This window comes from Pseudoliparis swirei, chromosome 19 (assembly GCF_029220125.1).
Source record: "Pseudoliparis swirei isolate HS2019 ecotype Mariana Trench chromosome 19, NWPU_hadal_v1, whole genome shotgun sequence".
NCBI classification, from domain to species: Eukaryota; Metazoa; Chordata; class Actinopteri; order Perciformes; family Liparidae; genus Pseudoliparis; species Pseudoliparis swirei.
In genome coordinates, this window is record NC_079406.1 from 19,123,246 (window position 1) to 19,143,605 (window position 20,360).

General features: G+C 43.1%; 2 protein-coding genes and 1 non-coding gene across 4 annotated transcripts; 1 reads left to right on the forward strand and 2 right to left on the reverse strand.

Annotated features, from left to right (window-relative positions):
• Positions 1-77: 77 nt before the first annotated feature.
• nox1 (NADPH oxidase 1) lies at positions 78-6,739 on the forward strand. Its single transcript, XM_056438959.1, has 13 exons — positions 78-366; positions 594-689; positions 1,340-1,450; positions 1,871-1,955; positions 2,645-2,790; positions 2,967-3,160; positions 3,243-3,369; positions 3,527-3,619; positions 3,719-3,960; positions 4,932-5,094; positions 5,232-5,378; positions 5,475-5,599; positions 5,834-6,739. Exons 1-13 carry the CDS (start codon positions 322-324, stop codon positions 5,958-5,960), a joined length of 1,701 nt encoding a protein of 566 aa, XP_056294934.1. The 5' UTR covers positions 78-321; the 3' UTR covers positions 5,961-6,739.
• Positions 6,737-16,010, reverse strand: cstf2 (cleavage stimulation factor, 3' pre-RNA, subunit 2). Of its 2 annotated transcripts, XM_056438960.1 has the most exons (14): positions 15,898-16,010; positions 15,585-15,663; positions 15,248-15,417; positions 15,023-15,159; positions 13,518-13,637; positions 13,215-13,337; positions 12,790-12,919; positions 11,503-11,562; positions 9,491-9,590; positions 8,794-8,975; positions 8,069-8,169; positions 7,619-7,699; positions 7,185-7,329; positions 6,737-7,055 (listed from the first exon to the last, which is right to left on the reverse strand). In XM_056438960.1, the coding sequence occupies exons 1-13, from the start codon at positions 15,992-15,994 to the stop codon at positions 7,204-7,206; spliced, it is 1,506 nt and encodes a 501-aa protein (XP_056294935.1). In that variant the 5' UTR covers positions 15,995-16,010; the 3' UTR covers positions 6,737-7,055; positions 7,185-7,203. The 2 variants fall into 2 exon arrangements, with proteins under 2 accessions (XP_056294935.1, XP_056294936.1); XM_056438961.1 differs by lacking the exon at positions 11,503-11,562.
• A 1,108-nt stretch (positions 16,011-17,118) lies between these two features.
• trnav-uac (transfer RNA valine (anticodon UAC)) lies at positions 17,119-17,191 on the reverse strand. Its single transcript has one exon. It is a non-coding gene; the product is annotated as a tRNA-Val (tRNA).
• Positions 17,192-20,360: the final 3,169 nt, after the last annotated feature.

Below are 20,360 nucleotides of genomic sequence, written 5' to 3' on the forward strand. Positions count from 1 at the left end.
AATAGAACGTTGTATATGAAACCAGTCGCCGCCCAGCGGAGGGGAAAACTTCCCGAATGTTGTCACGACTTCCTCATTCCTGCCGTTTTAATGGGACAGAGGTGGCAGCGTGGAGGAATGTGGTCATTCAGCACAAGGGGGGCAAACCTCTCCTCCAAACTGCCTCAACCACACACTTCACGTCGCCTCCTCACCTGCAGAGGAGGAAGGAAAGAGGAGGAAGGAAAGAAGAAGAGGAGGAAGGAGGAGTCCGGATGAGGGTGTGGAGGATAAAAGCGCAGGTGAAGAGGGAAGCTGCTGAGTCGTGATTAGGAACTCAACATGGCGAACTGGATAATCAACAATGGACTCACAGCCTTCATACTGGTGAGTTCTGGGGTGTGTGTGTGTGTGTGTGTGTGTGTGTGTGTGTGTGTGTGTGTGTGTGTGTGTGTGTGTGTGTGTGTGTGTGTGTGTGTGTGTGTGTGTGTGTGTGTGTGTGTGTGTGTGTGTGTGTGTGTGTGTGTGTGTGCTTTACCGCAGATAACATAACCAACAGATTATTTTCAATGACTAATTCTGTGATGTAAACCTGCTGTGCTCTGTGTTTGCAGGTGGTCTGGATGGCCATCAACATCTTCATTTTCGTCTGGTTTTACCTGTTCTATGCCTTGAGGGAAGAGTTTTTCTACACGCGTCATATTTTGGGGGTGAGTGACTAGACGTCGTCTGAGAAGCTTCTTCAACCATAGAAGTACAGTTTTGACGTACTGAGTATTCACATTTCATGCAACTTCCTACTTCTACTCATAGAAGCAAATATCTGACTTATTTCTACTCTAAATGTGTTTGACATCTTAAATAACACAAAGACAAATAATTAAACATTAATAAATTATGCTGTATTGTTATAGCACTAGAATAATCGATGCAGGTATAGGTAGGTATGTAAAGTAGGTCAAATAAGCTCTAACTTTACAAGCTGCAACTTGTCATAATAATACATATGGAGTTGTATTTCTTTTGGTAGTTTAAATATATTTTGATGCAAATTGCCAACACATTTATGAAAGTAGGATTTGGAATGCATGACTTTTACTTGCAATGTTTTACATCTCAGTCGTGTTTCTGTTACACCTAATCATTATTACTCTGTTCGTTATGAGCAGGTGGCACCTTGCACATGGCCATGCGGGTGTGAATGATGACATGTCGTGTTTAAGAGCTTTGACCGGTCACAACACTAGAAAAGCACATTTACCATCTATATTTTTATTCTATTGTGGTTTTTTTGTTGCTATTCTTCTGTTGTAGTCGTTAAGGAAACTTCAGTGGTGCAAATGAATCCCTTCCTTTCCAGCACGCCTTGGCCTGGGCCAGAGCTCCTGCAGCCGTCCTCAACTTCAACTGCTTGCTGATCCTCCTGCCGGTGTGCAGGAACCTGCTGTCGCTCCTCCGAGGATCGTTTGTGGTAAGATCACGACGCTTCCAGTTCGCAGAAAAGCGAGGTGTGCTCAACACACTGTCATTATCTTTTCATGACAGAATAAGCATATTGTGATGTCATATGAACTAGTTTGACTAGTTCATATGACATGACCAAAGTATACAATGTCCTAGAAAACATTGTATACATTGAATTAATTATCCAAAAATACCAAAACTGAAATGAAAAGGAATTCAATGTATAACATGAAGTCCTCTCTTGGGCTGTATCTCAGTATTAGAGGTGTGACACATGTAAAGACAATGTATGTTTTGCAAAACGCCAACTTGACTCCTCCCCCTGAACAGACACCGGTCGGGTTGGTTTCAGTAACTTGGGCAATATGTTCTTTGTCTTTTTTTTGGTGTACGTTCTACATTCCTTTTCTTACTTTTATCTTTTCAGTGTTGCGGCAGAACAATGAGGAAACAACTGGATAAAAATCTGAGTTTCCACAAGCTGGTGGCGTACATGATCGCTCTGATGACGGGTAAACTCATGCGAGCATTTTCTCTTTCCTTTTTTATTATTTGTTCAGAGATTAGATTACCAATTGCTTCATTTAAAGCAAAAATAAATGTTGTTTTTAAAATCTTGTCTCAACATTTAAGTTTGGAGCAGAGATAATGTCTATAATTCAGAAGACAATAAAAAGGAAAGATGAATCTTATCATCTCAGATTTAGAGATTTAGAGATTTATTTGGGCTTTCTGCCAAATACAATATACTTACCACAATGTGCAATCCTGTCTGAACCGCAGCTCATCCGTGTTCATCAGATAGTTTACATAAGGGTGACGAAGAACAGGGAAACAAATCAAACAATTTGTCCATCCTGGTGGTGAAGTGAACATGAGATGACATGAATAGATCCTATTTCCTCACGATGTGATGCGTCCTCCTTGTCTCTGGTCTTCCTCGCTGTGCTCGAGGTCTTCAGCTTGTTCAGAAAGCTGCAGCTTGAATCTTGACTCGAAAAATGGGATCATTTGAACACTTAACACCCGTTCTGGCCTTCTGGCCTTCACTGGTAACCAGTACACGCTAAAGCTGATTTTCAAGGTTCAGACGTTTAACATATGAGGCCTTGCACCGCCGAGCCGATCTGAGCTGATTACACTGTAAAAGCAATTGATTGATTGATCGATCAAGCAACGGTGATCGTGTGTCTCCTCTCAGCCGTGCACTTGATTGCTCATCTGTTCAACGTGGAGAGGTACAACGACAACAGACGGAATACGGACGATGAGCTCGGCATGGCTCTGGCCAAACTGGAAGACTCGCATAACACCACCTACCTGAACCCCATCCGCAACATAGACACTGTAAGTTATTGTAATGAAATAAAATGCATGCAGAGATATCAAATCCCTGCATGTCGTAGTTTTTTTTTTTCATGAGTTCATATCAGTTGAAGGATGGTATGCTCCTTATTTTCCAAAACCGTCTCTCCATCTTCTCTCCTCCTGTTCTTCTGTGTCCTCCTCTTCTCGTGCCTAAGGATGCGCAGCAGACCCCGACATACTTTCTCTTCACCAGCATCGCTGGCATCACGGGGGTCATCATCACGCTGGCCCTCATCCTCATTATCACCTCCTCCATGGAGGTCATCAGACGCAGCTACTTCGAAGTCTTCTGGTACACCCACCATCTCTTCGTCATCTTCTTCGCTGGTCTCGTGATTCACGGAATCGGGTAAGGGGGGGGAAAAAAGTGTCTGCTTTCTTTTCTTTTCAAGACGCTGTTGTCGTCATTGTATTGTCTTTCAAATCTGCAGATACATTGTGAGGAAGCAAAGCAATACCGAACAGCCGTTCAACACCACCTTCTGTCAAACTCGAAGCAGCGATTGGGGTCGGATTCAAGAGTGTCCCGTCCCTCAGTTTTCAGGAGGGCCGGCACAGGTTTGAATGTTTCCATTTTAAAGTGTCATTTTAGTCTCTACCAGCCTTTGCAACAGCTTCTAATATATTGACTTCATTTCCACAACTACGAGTACAGATATAAGCATGGTTTGTGAATTGTGAAGTAATGTTATCTCCTTGTTTGTTTGTTTTTTAGACGTGGTGGTGGGTGATCAGTCCAATGATCCTGTACCTCTGTGAGCGCGTGCTGCGTTTCATTCGTTACATGCAGGCAGTCACATACAGGAAGGTACGTCTGCTTCTGGATTCAGCTTCGCCTTCTGTGTTGTTCGGCAAGCGATGCGACGGCTTCCTCACCTGTTTTTGTTTTTTGTTTTTTCACTTTCAGATTGTGATGCATCCGTCCAAGGTGCTGGAGCTGCAGCTGATGAAGAACGGTTTCAAAATGGATGTGGGCCAGTACATCTTCCTCAACTGCCCGGCCATCTCCCAGCTGGAGTGGCACCCGTTCACCATGACCTCCGCCCCCGAGGAGGACTTCTTTACCGTCCACATCCGCTCGGCCGGAAACTGGACCGACAAACTTATTGACATCATGCAGAATCTCCCGGAGGGCGCACAGGGACCCAAGTGAGTGCTAATTAAAAAAAAGCCGGTTCTCTGTCAAACTTTCTGTAGCTCCCACAGATCAACTAAATGAAAACCAGGGTCGTGCGTCACAAACTGGCTTTAAATGCTTTGGTATGTGGCGTTGACCCTTTGCTGCATACTTGTCTCTAATAAAAGATAAACATGAATTTAAATTCAACGTTAAAATGGATATAAGAATGGTCAACTCATTTTTGGTTTTCAAAAGGATTATTTATAAAACTATTTTTGAGGGTTAAGTGTGATTGAAACGTATGTATATGGAAGATGCATGTATATATATATATATATATATATAAGAAAGAAAAAATCTATATATATATATATTTTTTCTATGTTATTTTTCTTTATTTTATATACATTTTCTGATTTATTTGATTATAATAATTTTGGATAGGAATATATAAGCATTTTTTGCTTCTACCTATAACTTTTCAGTCTTTCTGTTTTTGTATATTATATAGAATAATATTGTATTGCAATGATTGACTGAATAAATACACAACAACAAATCTTTTATTCTCAGCAGCTGTTTTTCAAGGTCAATAACGATTAATAATAATAATAATAATCATTTATTTTATATCGCGCTTCTCAAGGCACCCGAAGTCGCTTTACAGAGTCCAGAGTCCAGTAGTCATACACACACAGTCATACCGGTGGTGGTAAGCTGCATCAGTAGCCACAGCTGCCCTGGGGCAGACTGACAGAAGCGTGGCAGCCAATCAGCGCCTACGGCCCCTCCGACCACCACCAACATTCATTTACATCCATACGACCGGGGTGAGGCTGCGGTGCATGTCTTTATGATTAAGGCATGTCGGAGAGCTTGTGAAAGCTAACATGAGCAAACTGAGTATTATTTTGTGTGATTTAAACTCATCTTTAAGGCCTTGGCAGTCACCTGGAGATCATTTGCAACTGATTCCAGGTTATTTATTGTTGCTCCTCAGAATGGGCGTGGACGGCCCCTTCGGCACCGCCAGCGAGGACGTTTTCGACTACGAGGTCAGCATGCTGGTGGGGGCCGGCATCGGAGTCACTCCCTTCGCCTCCATCCTCAAGTCCATCTGGTACAAGTTTAAAATCTCCAACCCTACACTGCGCACCAGAAAGGTAACAACCCAGACGCCCATATCGAGTCCTGTAAATACTGCAATTATGCATTTAAATAACAAACAAAACAAGTCCTTAGCAGCTCCTTTGTGAGAGAATCCTTGTTCAGCACGTCTGCGTCTACTTCCTGGTTTCAGATCTACTTCTATTGGATCTGCCGGGAAACGCACGCCTTCGAATGGTTTGCCGACCTCCTGCAGGTGCTGGAGAGAGAGATGGAGGAGCGAGGGATGGCGGATTTCCTCACCTACAAACTCTATCTGACCGGGTGGGACCAAGGCCACGTGAGTGTGTGAATCACAGGCGTTGTCCGGACAACCAGTGTGAGCGTTCAGCTTATCTCACTCAGCTGTCCCCCCCCCCCCCCCACACCATCACAGGCCAATCATGCCTGGATTCACTCTGACGAGGACACCGACGTGGTCACTGGGCTCAAACAGAAAACTCACTACGGCAGACCGGCCTGGGACAAGGAGTTCGAACAAGTCCGCAAAGAAAACCCCACGTGAGATCAAATCCTCTTTTCAGAAGATCAATTCAAATATATCGTATAGCTTATAAAAAATACAGACTGAAGAACTTTATTGTAAAGCACCTTGTGCTACTTATCTTGTACGAAAGGTGCTAGACAAGTTATGTTTATCATCATTATTTGCATGGATTGGACTCTGATATTTTCCACCCATATGCACTTTTAACGTTCAAACTTGAACCTCCTAACTCTTCATCGTGTTTTCAGGTCTGTGGTGGGAACCTTCTTGTGTGGTCCTTCAGTTCTAGCAACCGTCTTGTCAAAGAAATGTGCCAAATACTCAGATGTGGATCCCCGGAAGACCAAATTTTACTTCAACAAGGAGAATTTCTGAGTGGAAAATACAATCAAGGAAACAACATTTGGCCATTTTAAAGGACAAGTTTCTTTATTATTGTGAGAAAATAAATGACAAAGCTTCCCGGACACCTGGGCCAGATGGGTGTGTTGGACACGCTGACAGAGGTGTGTGTGTTGTTCACCTGCACTACTCGGGGACTGACTCTTTCCTTTATGATGAAACCAGGAGTTTCCACTGTGAGTCAGTTTATACAGTCAGATATTCTCATTGTATCAACAACAATGTTGATCGTGCGTTTGTCTGGTGAAGCCTGAGACTCGATAGATTAGATTATATATGTTACTGTGACAAGACACCTCAAATGTTTAGTCTCTGTAGTATCCTTGTGAATGCTAAATTAATCAGGTGTTTTCTTTTCCTCTAAAGGGTTCATATTGTAATGTACTATATAGTTGCTCTACAACCAACAATCTTCCATGTGAATGTCAGAAAAGTCTAATGGCAAATTGTTGATTAATGTTGTGGACAGTTTTAGCTCAATCAGCATCTTTCCTAATTTTTCACTACAGTATTCACCTGTAAATGTTCTCGAACTGTATCACTTTTCTGAAACTACTTAAGAAAACCGGTTTCTTGGAAATTGTTTTATATGTAAAATGACGCTGGCGTTTCCTTATTGTAATAAGACGACCAGACTTCCTGTCACGTAGCCTGAGTTTAATCATTGTCTAAGGCGTGGCAAGACTTCAGTACTTTCATTTTCTTGCATACAATTCCAAATTGATTTGAAATAAATGAATATAACAAAAGTATTTTGGGGTTTTTATTGACAAAACAACAACCAGACACTTTCTAGAGCTGATAACATGAAAACAGTCGGCTCTGGAGGAAAAAAGATGAAACCTCATGACTGTCAATCTTGGTCTTCATCTGTTCAGCATTCATAATCCACTCAGATGTATCACTTGTTTTTAAATCCACAAGTAAAAACCTGGTGGCTCTTTCATAAAGAAAACAGACAATAGAAGTAAAAAAACAACAACTATACAACAGTCAAAACTAAGATGAGATGTCTGCAGACCGGTTGGAGCTGAAGGTGTCGGTCAGCGAGGTGGAGCAGGTCGAGTCCTGAAATGACACGCGGAAGAGAAAAAAAACAGAATATGGAATTACAGCTTCGCTCCATGACAATACAAGAATGCTTCAAAACCAGTGAATGTCCTGGAGGAATGGAAATGAAACTTCATGTCGGCCTACTTTATTCCCAGTCGGACCATCAAGGTGCCCCTCCAGCAGTCTTCTGAATCTGCTCTTTGAGGATGAGGATGCTCTGCCGCTGCTCCGGGGGCAACATGGCGATCTGTTCTGGGGTCAGCTGCAGGACCTGCATAATCAGGGCAGCCTAGAGGGACGCACAAAACGGGAGGTTGAATGAGCCGATTCGCCCTCAAAGTGGACAGAAAACGCTGAGTCGCACTTATTCTATGTCTCAAGACATGTTCGCTGGTAACAGGAAAATCAGAACTCCTTCTTAAAAAGCCTTAGTTTTAGAACATAACTAGGATGCATTTGCCACCACTCGGGTGATGCAGAATGACGTGTAATCAGTGAATGAGGATGCAAAAAGAGATTGGCATGTTGCTCAGAGGCACTTCAACAACCAGCTGACTGACAGATTCAGTGGCACCCACCTTCTCCTGGTCCTGGGTGGAGACCTGGCTCTGCCCCGGGCTGAATCCTCCTGACGGAGGAGCGCCAGAGCTCCCAGGACCCTGCAGGACAGACGGACAGTTTATGAGGGGGGGTATAGGCCACAGTTTCAGCAGATATGCCTGAATGCATCTTTCATATATTCAGAACACTTTTAGAATGCAATGTTAAGTGAATGTTTATTTATTTATTCAGTATTTTTTATAATTTAGTCAAAAGAGGAGATTCAAATTCCGAGTGACATATTAAATGTGTAGACGTTGTAATCTACAAAAACACAGTAAAAAGAAGTCTTGAAAGTAATCATAGTAATAATAACCGATGTACATCCTCACTAAATTAAATAAACAGATTTTTTTGATTGACAGTTTTGTGCCTCGTAGTAATTAATTTTAAATGGAAAAACATAACCAAACAGATGAAGCAGTTACCGGTCGAGCAGGTGGAGGCGCGTTTTGACCCATGCTATGAGGAGCGGGAACTCTCTGACCCGCCACTGGCCCGCGTGTGTCCATCGCCCTCGGGTCACGACCTGCAGAAAGGAAGAAAAATACTCTTACTGTTCCTACTTGGTTGAGGCTTGAACACTGTCCAAGGATTATCGCCGTGCAGATGATCATTTCAATAAATGTGGGTGTTGTAGGAGACGTTTTCACAACAACAGAAATGGATATTTGAGATGAATTATGACCCGTTTACAAAACCTCTAGCAGCTTATAATACAGAAATAATAATACATAAAGTGAAAACAGGATTTGTTTGAATCTTAAATACAATATTGTTTGTGTTTATATGAAAAAAAGAAGAAAAAAAAACTCGATGACTAAAAAAATAAACATTTCGAATTTCTTGGTAGTTTACACCAACTTCACAGTGGAAAATCACTGAAGTAAAAATGAAGTTCATCATTCTTTGTAACTGGGATTATTCTTCTGGCTTCTAGAAACAGAACAAATAGATTAAAGAGGTATAAAAGAAAAGGAAACAGAAGTTTAGCCAAAGCAGAAAGAAACGCATCTCGCTGGGACTAAATACTTTAGTTTGGTTCAGTGACGGAAACTGAACAACAAAACGTGGACTCCACGCACGCAGTCGCCCCGCATCAACGTGAGCTATCACACGTTCTCCAACTCTGGCGCATCGTGAGAGCAGCTACCTCTGGTTTCCATCGGGGGTCCACGTGGCTCCATCATAGAGGGCCCTCTGGGGTCACCCATCATGTTGCGTTGTTCACCCATGGGTTGGCCTCTCATGTCCATGGGAGGGCCTCTCATATCCGGAGGGGGTCCACTTGGCATTTGGGCTTGGTGGGGCGGTGGAGCTGCCATGTAACCCCGACTTAGAGCAGGCAAACACAAAACAGGAGCAGTTAACTTACATCTACAGTATTTTGGGGGGGAAAATGAGTAAAAAGTACAACAAGTCACTATTTTCATTTATTTAACCCTTGCTTTTGATACCATCTCCAGTCGGCAGTAACAGGAGAACTCAATGCATGTGTTCATCGCATACAAGGAAGGAACACATTTTATATTTGCAGGGCAATGATGGAACAAGGAGTTAGTTGATCTGTCGATGAGACATTACGTTGCCCTGCTGGTGTGCGGGAAACTAAATCACGCCGTGTGCAGAAGGAAATAAGATTGCAATTGTTATTGACCGACTACTGGTCCCTTTTCAAGAGAAGTCCACTTCGTCTGACCTCGAGGACTTCCGACCGTCCCATGTGACGAAGGTGCTGGAGAGGCTGGTCTTGGCTCCTCACTGGACCCTCAGCATCCTCCTCAAAGTAACATCAGTAAACCTCGCACCGCTTTCACTTTAGATAAACTGTATGTGGGGGAGGATCTCACCTGGGCTCTATGACCTCTCCTGTGACGGACAGCAGAGTTCCTCCTCTGGGATCATTAGGCCCGTCTCCCAGCAGGCCTCTGGGGGGGATACCGCCTGGTCCTGAGAGGAGAAAATCATACATTGAACCACGTAAAAACACGACACCCAAACCAGCTGGTGTTCCATTCAATGACGGGGAAATGTTTCATGACTAACCCGTTAAGAAAAGGAAGATATTCTAGTTACGGACACACACAGACACACACACACACACCAAGTGTTTGCTCAGGTTCGATAGCTCAGGAAACAAGCAGAGCTGCTTGGGGGTTGCTGGACACACAAAGTACACAGCGACCACAATAAACTGCCACAGCAAAATGTCACAACACACGGGGAGATATCAGAAACACGAGAGTGCAGCAAAAAAAAAATCCCCATCAAAATTTAAGAGATTACAGCTTCAAAACCCACGGAAACCTGAAGAACACATGAACAACTTCCCACACAGTCCTGACTTGAACAATTTTTCCTACTTGCGTCTTGTGACTGGAGTTATTTGGCCATGAGAACGTCGTGGCAGGGAGCGTGCAGAGAGAAGTACAGGTGGGCAGGTCAGTGTGCGGTTATGAAGCAGGATCACTCAGAGGAAACACGAGGGCAACACCTTCTGATCGAGTTCAGTGACGCATGTGTAGATGCTACAGTGGCTGCACCGCACAGGCCATTAAAATCTGCTGTTTGGAAAGCTGCAAAATAATGAGTCTAAGTTAGTCCACAGGGCTGGGCCATAACTCAATGTCCTTTTTACGTAATCATTGTGTTATATCAAGATGAGTGATACACACCTACGTCGTCTCAAATGACAACAAAGCACATAATCAGAAAATATTCTGTACTTTTCATTTGTATGGAGTATTTTATTCAACCAGGAGGATAAATATACTTTATAAAGTGGTTATTGCATTTCGATTATGTATTTAAGGAACTAACCATGTCACAGATCCTGTTGTGCAGCCATCAGTCCGACTGACTCAGTAAAGTGACCCCCAGAGTCAGAGCATTCAGTACAGACAGGAACGTGTTAACGGCATTCCTCCTCTGCTTCATGTCGCAGAGGGATAAAACATCCAAACCGCCATCCTTCAGTCAGCGAGAGAAATGTTTGCTTCTGCCAACAACTCCAATAATTCGGAGACTCAAAGATTGTGGACCGGTTCCCCGAGGTTCCGACGTGCATCGAGTTCAGAGTCACTTGTGCATATTTACTGCAGGTCACAGCAGTTTACCACATCTTTGTGATACCATATCTAGGATCCGGATGGTGCGAGCCAATGTATCAACAAAATATTCATCGTGTGGTATGAGACTAGATATCGTCTTACATTTTGGATTACGTTATATCGTAATATGGTATGAATGTTTTGTCTTTTCCGAGTTATAAATGCTGCATTACGGTAAAGTGATGCACCTTTCTGAACTTACCTGAAACTCTAGCTGTCATATCCCCATGGACAACTATTAGTTTTCAAAAATCTAATTGTGTAAAAACTTTGTAAAAGTATGGAGGTTTTTGGCTTTGAGGTGTCCTACTACACAGCTGTGTCAGCATCATTAAAGACATGTGCTAAATTTCTCCTGAGATGATTCTAAATAAACTATAACAACACTATTTACAATACTCACTCACTAAAACAACAAGTAAGACACATAGAAATATCATTTGCATCCTTACAAATGTTTTAATCCGGGCAAACCTGTATCTGTTGAACATTATCATAACTCAAGCACCCCCCCCCCCTCAGGAAACTTGAAGGGGGGGTGCTTGAGTTATGATAATGCTCAGAGATAATTCTCTTTACACTAACAGGTTTCTTCGGTACTTTAACTGCCAAATAAAGGGTTCATCTTTGATAATAGTGGACATGCAGTCTAAAAGACCTGGACAAAGCCAACGCACAAAGTGTTGTGTATTTCGACATATCTGCACCCTCCATACGCGTCCTACGAGAGAACTGAAGCAGGACGGTGATACCTTGAGGCCGTTCGATAGCAGCTTGGCCAGACGATCCTGTGGGAGAATGCTGAAGGTTTCCTGAGCCAGCATTAAAGTGAAAAGAAAAGGAGACAAGACTCAAGAGAGCGGAGCAGCACTTTAGCAGCGTGGTCATGACAATAACGTGAATACACACAAACACACACAGAAGGAGGAGAGAACTTTAACATTCAAGAATTTGGATGAAGACATAACATAAAAACATCAAACATTTATGGAGAATGAAAGGAAATAGTCAAGAGTCAAGCTGATTAGCATCTCTCAAAGCCTCCCGACTCCTAACCCGGCTCTGGTGACCTCTAGTGATCCCAGTAAGCCATGACATGTGCAAAGCTTTAACACAAAATAAAAAGATAACGGGGACACGGCAGTTGTGGTCGTCTTCAAAATAAGGAGTTATTAGAGATGCTCCGATCAGCGTTTTTGGGGCCGATTGCCGATCACTGACTGGCAGGGGAATGGGAATCTTTTATCTTTTATCTAGCAGAGTTCGCTTTGTTTAAAAGGCTGCCGCCATCAACCAGCGGTTAGTCCGTTTCATGTCAACACTCAACAGCATATAGTATAGATATTAGTTCATGTAGGGTTTTAATCATTCACTGGTTCATTATTGTTTACATCATTTAGTCATTCCGCTATTTCAAATGGTTACCGTTGTTAACGGGTAAATGGAATGTTGACCGTAACGCAGCACGGAGTGAAAGGGACAGATCCACCTTCATGTTACAGCCGGAATATATTCATTCACCTATTTCATAACTTTCATATCGATCCCTTTGGGATTCATTCAGCGCAATACCCCCCTATTTTATGTACACAATTTGTAGAAATTAAACTAACTATCAATTAACTGTATTGAAGAAGAAAAACACACAAGGCAGCGCTGACTCACAGCGAGTGATGGGAGACATGGCACCAAGTGCAGCGTATTGCTGGCCGTCCGCGGCTTTTTGGAAGTACTACGTCTACATTTGAAAGCATTCCAGAGCTCCGATGCCGGCGCGCGCATCGCTCAGCCGTGATGCGCACACAGGTGAGCACTCTCACTAGCACGTTTTGAAATGATCTCACATTGACCAAAATAGACAGCTTTGCTTTTCAATGAAAATTTTAAAAAAAACTTGTAACTATTCTTCAAAGATAACATTAAATCTGTTTAACCTCATTATGTTTAAGGATCGAGTGAAATCAAACAGTCACACATGAACCATCAATGACCGTAGTAATAAGCCGTGTAATAACATAATGCAGTTTGATGACGATTACCTGGAGGCCCGGCTGGTCCTGGTGCCGGTCCTTGTCCTGGTCCCGGTCCTGGAACAGGCATTGGTCCAGGAACAACACCTGTGTTGGGGGGCTGCATCATTTGAGGCGCTCCGTTGATATGCATTCCAGACTGGAATATATAACAAATATAATTAAAGAACTATTTCTTCACAAAGAATACACGTTTAATGAATTGTGAGACTCAGATGATCAACTTGGTTAATTAGTCAGTAAATTGGTCAATTCTGACATTAGCGGACTACAAACTGCAGCGTTGCTCTCCAACGCCGTTCTCATCAATACGTATTTATTACCAGCCACAAAACATCTCGGCCTTTTTCAGGGTGGATGGAGCGCGTGACCGTTTTGTCAAAACAGAATTGATGCGACGATGACTCTAAAGAGTGAAGGACCGTATTGTTTACCACAGGCTGCGGCTGAGACACCGGCGCGCTGGGTGGAGCCGACGGCGGGTTGAGCGGCGGCGCTCCTCCAACCTGCCCGCTGGAAATCAGAGGCTGGACGGGCGTTTGACGGTGGAGCATTTTCTGGATACGGAGTATATGGAAGAGCAGCTTAGAAAAACGTGCAACAGATTTGAAAGTGCAGAGTAGCACTTGGCTACACGGACTAATGACAATGCCACTCAGAAGGACTTCGCTTCAAATAAACATCAGCTCATGCAAGATTCCACAAATCTCTTCATTCTCCATCTGGTCCGCTCTCACCAAGGCTATCTCGGGGTCCACAATCCGCATGACCACTTGGGCCTGCAACAGAGCATACGCCAGCTGAGGGTTCTGCAGCAGCATGTTCCTCGCCTCCTGGGGACTGTTCTGCACACACAGCTGGAGAGACAAATCACATTTTTACCAAACAGAGTCCTGAAAAATTAAATCACAATTGGGATGAGAGCAAAAAATAAGTAAAAATGTGTACCCTTTTACATAGGAGCTTCTCATGAAAAAAAAACGTGTTCTTTTACTTCCCGACAGGTTAGACATACCCTTGTAGTTTCTGCCGCCCATTTGTGATTTAGATTCATGCCGATAACCAACCAAAGTGGCTGCATCAGCACAAAACATTAAACAAAGATGTCCAACAAAATCGGTGCCATCAGGATCGGAGCCCAAGCACTCGCGCTCTGATCAGCACACGGAGACGCTCTCACGCGCGCTTTTGTACGACAAAACATTTTCCCAGTCGGAGGGGAAATTGTCTGCAGTGCAGCGTTTCTTTGAGACTAATGAAGAAGACTGACAGATGTGCAAACATTAAGCCTCTCTGGCAGATGAAATGGAAGGAAGAGCATCTGCATACAGTAGTCACCCTGGAGGGGCTTAAAATTGAAAGAAATATCTTTCACCATCTTTTTGGGGTACTAAAGAGAGTAAGCGGCATTAAACATACAGTTTGAGAACATTACTTTTGAGGGGGAACTATAAAATGTCTAGTTATATCAGATTCATCAATCTTTGTTACTTTCAAAAGAAATTTCTCACACATGGCACCAGAATAATGCTTAAAGCTGTAGACGGACCCATCGGAGAGATAAAGTTATAATACCAGAAAGGAGGCATCATAACTTCCTTTAACCCTTCCATGAAAAGGGGGTTTGTACAACTTATTTATTCCCGGTAGTCTCTCAAAGACAATTTTTAAGGCATGTAGAAAATGAGTTGAAAAATGAACTTGTTAAATAGTCATGATAGAAAAGTAGAAAACGAAGGACATCTGTTAGGTTTAATAGGGAGGGAATGTACCTTCTTACAACAGACGCATAACCAATAAATAAAATAGCCATAAATTAATTCAACGAAACAAAGACCGAACTCAGGTTTTACCAAAATCAAACCATGTTTGTAGCCTTTCCAACTTAAAAAATCATATCAATTAAAGTAAAGACTCTGAACAGACTCTTTTGCCATTCAGAAGAAGGTACACAACCCAAATGTGATGCTTATGAGTTGATTGGATTCCAAAAGTAACACACAAGCATGACAGTTACATGCTTGTAAGGACCAGGGCTTCTGATATGTTGATTGTCAGAGATTGACAAAGAGTGAGTGGATGGCCAGCATTCGGCTGGGACTGATGACATTTAGCGTTACTCCGGATGGTTTGGGTGTTCACGTTAAATGCATCAACTTTAAAAAGGGCTCTATTCAGACATAAATGGATATGCAAAATGGACCCGTAACATACTAACACAGGTGGCAGTGAACCAGCCTACCTTCATCTGTTTCATCAGTTCAAACATCTGCTCGGGTGGAAGACTGGCCACAGCTCTGCTGATGGACTCTGGGGCTTCCTGTGGTTGGATGTTATCTCCATAAGGAGACTCGATAATGGGGGCTCCCGTTCCCAAACCTGTGCAAGACAGAAATAGCAGATAACTGTAGCGTTGCACATACACATCAGCAGATTCAAACACACCAAGGGATAAAGAGGCGCTTACTTTTGAGCTCTTCCTTGTTTTTCTCACTGGCTGCGTTGTCAACACGGAGGGCCCGGCCGCTGAACTCCCTCCCGTTCAGGTTCCGCATGGCACTGAGGGCCGTCTCCTGGTCTTGGTATTCACAGAAACCATATCCCTTTGGCTTTCCCGTCTCCCTGTCATATACCAACCTGAGCACCAGAGACGCACGTTATCATGTCCGATAGTCCACATGGTTAAGAGTTTACAGTGAGAATACAACAAACACATAAGCTTGTATGTGTATGCTGTGTTACACTGTATCTGGTATCTGGGGTTTGGGGCACACAATGAAGATGAGCGTCTCCCCCTTTCTTACCTGAAGCTGACAACAAGTCCCACTTCAGAAAAGATGTCTTTCAGCTGCTCCTCTGTAGCTTCATACGGGATGTTCCCCACTAAAAGGAACAACAAAGAGACGTTAATTGGCAATAAAAAAAGAAAGCAACTATATGTATTAATCGTCCTTTGGGTCGCTCGCGCGAAGTTAGTTCCCTCGTTGCTGAGCTAACAGCAACACCAGTCGGCTATCAACGATAGCGAGATCTCGTTTGTTAACCGGTGCTTTATCACGTTGTTACGCGGAGAACAGACACAAACCGCCGCTAACCACGTAACGGAAACAATCTTACCAAACACCGACCGCAAAGAACGATCAACGGCCGGGTCTCTATTCGCGGAGACTGCGGCGGCGGCTGCAGCCGCAGCAGCAGCGGCTAAGTTCGCCATTTTGGGGACACAAATTAACGCGACACCCGGAAACAAGACTGAAACCACATCCGTTTGTGAGAAGAAAAGAAAGGGCACGTTCAAATACCAACAGTGCGACCTTTCCTAACCTTTTGACAGTCGACTCCATCATCTAGCTATTTTTTCTTCCTCTTCGTTTTAATAGTCCAGCTCCAGCAGTAATGACTAATTATTGAAAGAGGGAACTTTACTGAAGAATAGAAAAGGGTCAAATAAGTTATCATGTATTGGAAATATAAATAGATGGCGCTGTTGTCCGCAGTGAGGTTAAGTGAGCTAACGTTTACCTAACTCCTTGTTCCGACCTCCTTCCAACACTTACACACTTATTATGTGCTATCAACTAATAATGCATCCGTTTAAAGTAAGTTCACGTTACTTTGGACACGCTCCCAAATATTTAAGTTTTTTTAAACCGAAGAGTTGGTGAGTATTTATTATGAAGACAGCGAGTTTACTGGCCTTTACATTGTGTTTGGTGTATGTGTTAATCCCAACTCAAAATGTAGCCTTTGGAAACTGTTTGGGCATGTCGGATAACGCCTAGCACGTGCACGTCAAAGTCTGGCGAAGCACACGCGTGTGCATCAGCAGTTTGGCCTGCAACGTTGTCGGAGATGATTGATGTCATCCGACATTTATAAATGAATGATTATTGTTCTCACTGAATTTATGTTGGGCTAGATTTATTTATTGATAGATGTAATCAACTTGTGCTGTTATACATGTAGACAGCGAAATGATAGTATTCTTTTATGTATTATCAGTCACCCATCCTTTTATTAGGAGCAGTGGGCAGCAGCTCTTAAAATACTAATGGTGTTGCAGACACAGTCAGAGAGGTGTTACAACGAGGCTACTATCTTTACTAAAATGATTATTATTGAGGTGGTGAACTTGACAAATTGAAATGTAATTCTAAAAGTATGCCTAAAACAATGCAATGCAGTCCACTCCAAAACCACTGCATACCTCAATAATTTACAGTTACATCTCTGTCAATCTACTGAACAATAAACAATATGTAGGTCGGCAAGCTGTGCATTTTCTCACGACGTCAAGTTAATCAAATCATTTCCGAAGCGTGGACAGAAAACATCAACTGGTTCCACTGGGGCTCGAACCCAGGACCTTCTGCGTGTAAAGCAGACGTGATAACCGCTACACTATGGAACCTGACAACTAAAGCAAGGGACAGGTACGATCCTATTCTTGCGAATAATATTAACAGTGCGTTGACATTGATTGCGCCTTCGAAGATGTTAAGCTTTAGCTCGTCTCTCTCTCTCGACTACAAAACGGCGGTTTAGCAAAATGACACGGCGTGTCAGCCTCCGTCTCCCCGGTTGGTCCGCTCGCGTGTTCCCTCACTCAGCCGCCGCCGCTGCTGCTGGTGCTTTGGGTTCCGCTGCGAGTCGAGTCGTCTCGGGACGTTTTGCTCGTGTGGCCGAGGTCACGCAACGTGGGTTAAAAGTCGCTTACATGTTGCCTTTTTCAGCATACGCTGGAGCCGACGTGACACAGGCTGTTTGTAGTTGACCAAGATGGCTCGGCTTATCCGCCCAGCAGCAAGGGAAGTATGTAAGTCAAACGAGTGATTTTTTATTTATTTTTTACAATAGCATGCTCTTTCACACGAAGCAGGACAGGGTCTGCTGCATCTTACCAGCAGTGATTACCGTTTTTCAACACACGAAAAAGAGCTGTCATGAAGCTGTCTTTAAATAAATTAAACTTGACGAAATGACATAAGTGTAGGCCTACATGATCCTTTACCATATTCATATATGTTTTCATCCCATATACTCGAACTGCACTACAGTAACCAGAGTGTTTGGTTCAGGTTTGATATTTCATAGTTGGCCACATCCCCACCTCAAAGGTATACCTCTCACACAATAACTGCTGTGTGTTGCACTTGGACACTGTAGACTATGGATTTATTAAACATATTTATAAAGTTGATAAACAGGTGCAAGCTCTATTCCTATGGGCCAGTTATATTGTTTTCTGACCTACATTTAGTGCACCAGACAATTTTTTTAATGCAATGTCATAAGTGTATTTATAGATATGCATCTTCAACAACTTCTCCTCAAACAGGTTTTTGTTTGCGAACTCATTTCTCAGAGTGCTGCTGTGCAATTCTATGAGTATCTGCAAGTGTTTTCGTGGTCTGAGCATCAAATGGATCTCACAGCCTCTCAGTCACAATTGTCCTGCCAAATTCCTCCTCTGATGTTCAGGCTGCATGTGTCAAGGTCTCTAAATGTCCGGCTCGTCTTAGTTTACGGTTGTGGTGTCTGAAATCAGTGATGGCTTAATCAGTACAATTTTGGCACCAAAGAGTTGCCTCTCCTTCATCTCTTAAAATGATCCTCCTCTAGTATCATCCTTCCATTTTTAGCCATGTTGACTTAAGCCAGTTCTCCAGCGTCCTTATAGCGAGGGAAGGGCAGTATGGCTGCGCTGTTGAAACGTGGGGATGCCGGTTGCATCTGTTTAGCATGGGGGATACAATAGCACGCCTTGAAAGGCCGCCAGAGCTTGAGTCCCCCTGATCCAGGCTCAAATACTGTAGGGCAGAATTAATAGACACGGCAGATTCATATGTATCGGATCAAAATGCAATCAGATCCACAAGCTCTGAATTTGACTCACAACATGCACAATACATACAACTTGTGATATTGTAAGCAGGAAGGAGTTTTCAATATCAATGTAGAACTGCATCTTACTATTCTTTTCCTTAGCGACCTAATTAATGAATTTATTTGCTTGATCAGTCATTATCTGCTTTGTAAAATGTCAGAAAATAGTGAAACTGTAAATGATGAATGACTTAAAGCATTATCAAAATAGTTGCTGTCACAATTTCTGTCAAATAATTAATGAAGCACCCTTCGTTATTTCTTATAAATAAGACGAATGCACAATCAACATCACATCAGACCTCAATTGAATGGCCTTGGAGGTGTGGTGTTTTCCTGTTAACAAAGTTAGTTTAGATTCAGTGTTTCTCAACAAAAGCGTATCCTTGGGATCATTTATTAAGAAGATTTGTAACGTTGATTTAACGAAATACATATTCATAATTTAAATTGTACATCATTTTCATCCATATTTGCTTGTTGTCTTATTCTTGTTGTCTTTGTCGGCTCCTGGTAAGTTTATTGGCACAACCTTCCCCGGTTGTCTATCAGTGGGTAAATGGTCAAAGGTTATCTTTGACCCCTAGTGCCATCGAACTCGCACTCATGCGTCCTCATGCACACAATACAATCTAAACATGACCCACTCTGGAAAATATTTATCCATAGTGCTAGTGGTAGAAAACTCCAGGGGGTGTCTTTAATACCCCATTCAGACCCATGCAGGGTCGGGATTCAAACCCACAAGGTGGGTCCGTCTGTGCGGGTCATGGACAGTGAGGGGCGACGTCTGTGTTCCGGTGGGACCTGCGTGGGCAGTGGCTTTCCAGTTTAACAGGGTGCACCATTGTTTTGTACACGCCTGTGGCCATTTGGATGGCCCTTTCCTTGCACACACACTTCTGATTCCAATAACGCTGTAGAGCCAGCAGAGAGGCTAGCCTGCAGGGACTATCTCAGACTGTGCATGTCATCTCTATCAGTGGCATCTGCAGCCTCTGCTGAGTGTCTAACATTACTGGTCCCGTCCGTGTGCTCTCCCTGAAGGACAACTTGAGAAGATCACCTGCCTTTCAGTTCACAAGAGTTGCACAAAAGCTTTTTATCAATGAATCCTAATGATTTCTTGCCATGGATGTTATTTTCCCAGTTAGTCTGGATAATCCACAGACCTCACTGTCAACAGCTTCCGCAGGGTCGGTTTCTTCAGCACAAAGTACAGTCTCTCCAGTGAAACTTGCTCTTTCGTCTGTTATCCCTAACAGGTATTCTTTCCAGAAATATACATCGTTCTTGAGTTTTCCATGATACACTTCCATTCAGTAAATACGCCGCGTTGCATCGGGATGGCAGAAGCAAATGCCTCAAGAGCTGAGCACATAAAATCAAACCTATCTGCATGGCTAAGGCGAATGAACATGTGTTCTTTTGAATGTTGGGTGAAAGAACTACAACTTTAGAGAAAGTGATGTCTGGAAAAATTACGTGTTCGTACAGGTCAACTTGCACAATCCGGCCTTCACTGTCCTCAATGGATGGTGGCCTTTAACTCAACTTTGATGGAAGCCATCTTCATTTATAGCAAAGGAAGTTGTCTTAAATAATGTCCTGTCTGGTTGTCTGCAGATGCCTTCTGTTTGCTGTGGTGCCTCTGAGCTTTGTCAGAACCTTCAGGGAACATCTCAGGTGCAGTC

Bases quoted from the DNA above. Each gene is read 5' to 3' on its own strand.
- nox1 (XM_056438959.1), top strand. From the start codon at position 322: ATGGCGAACTGGATAATCAACAATGGACTCACAGCCTTCATACTG. The intron at 3,620-3,718 runs GTACGTCTGCTT...TTTCACTTTCAG, and splicing joins AGGCAGTCACATACAGGAAG to ATTGTGATGCATCCGTCCAA. The intron at 5,600-5,833 runs GTGAGATCAAAT...TCGTGTTTTCAG, and splicing joins GTCCGCAAAGAAAACCCCAC to GTCTGTGGTGGGAACCTTCT.
- cstf2 (XM_056438960.1), bottom strand. From the start codon at position 15,994: ATGGCGAACTTAGCCGCTGCTGCTGCGGCTGCAGCCGCCGCCGCAGTC. The intron at 13,338-13,517 runs GTGAGAGCGGAC...CTCCGTATCCAG, and splicing joins TGGACCCCGAGATAGCCTTG to AAAATGCTCCACCGTCAAAC. The intron at 11,563-12,789 runs GTAATCGTCATC...ATGCTGGCTCAG, and splicing joins AGGACCAGCCGGGCCTCCAG to GAAACCTTCAGCATTCTCCC.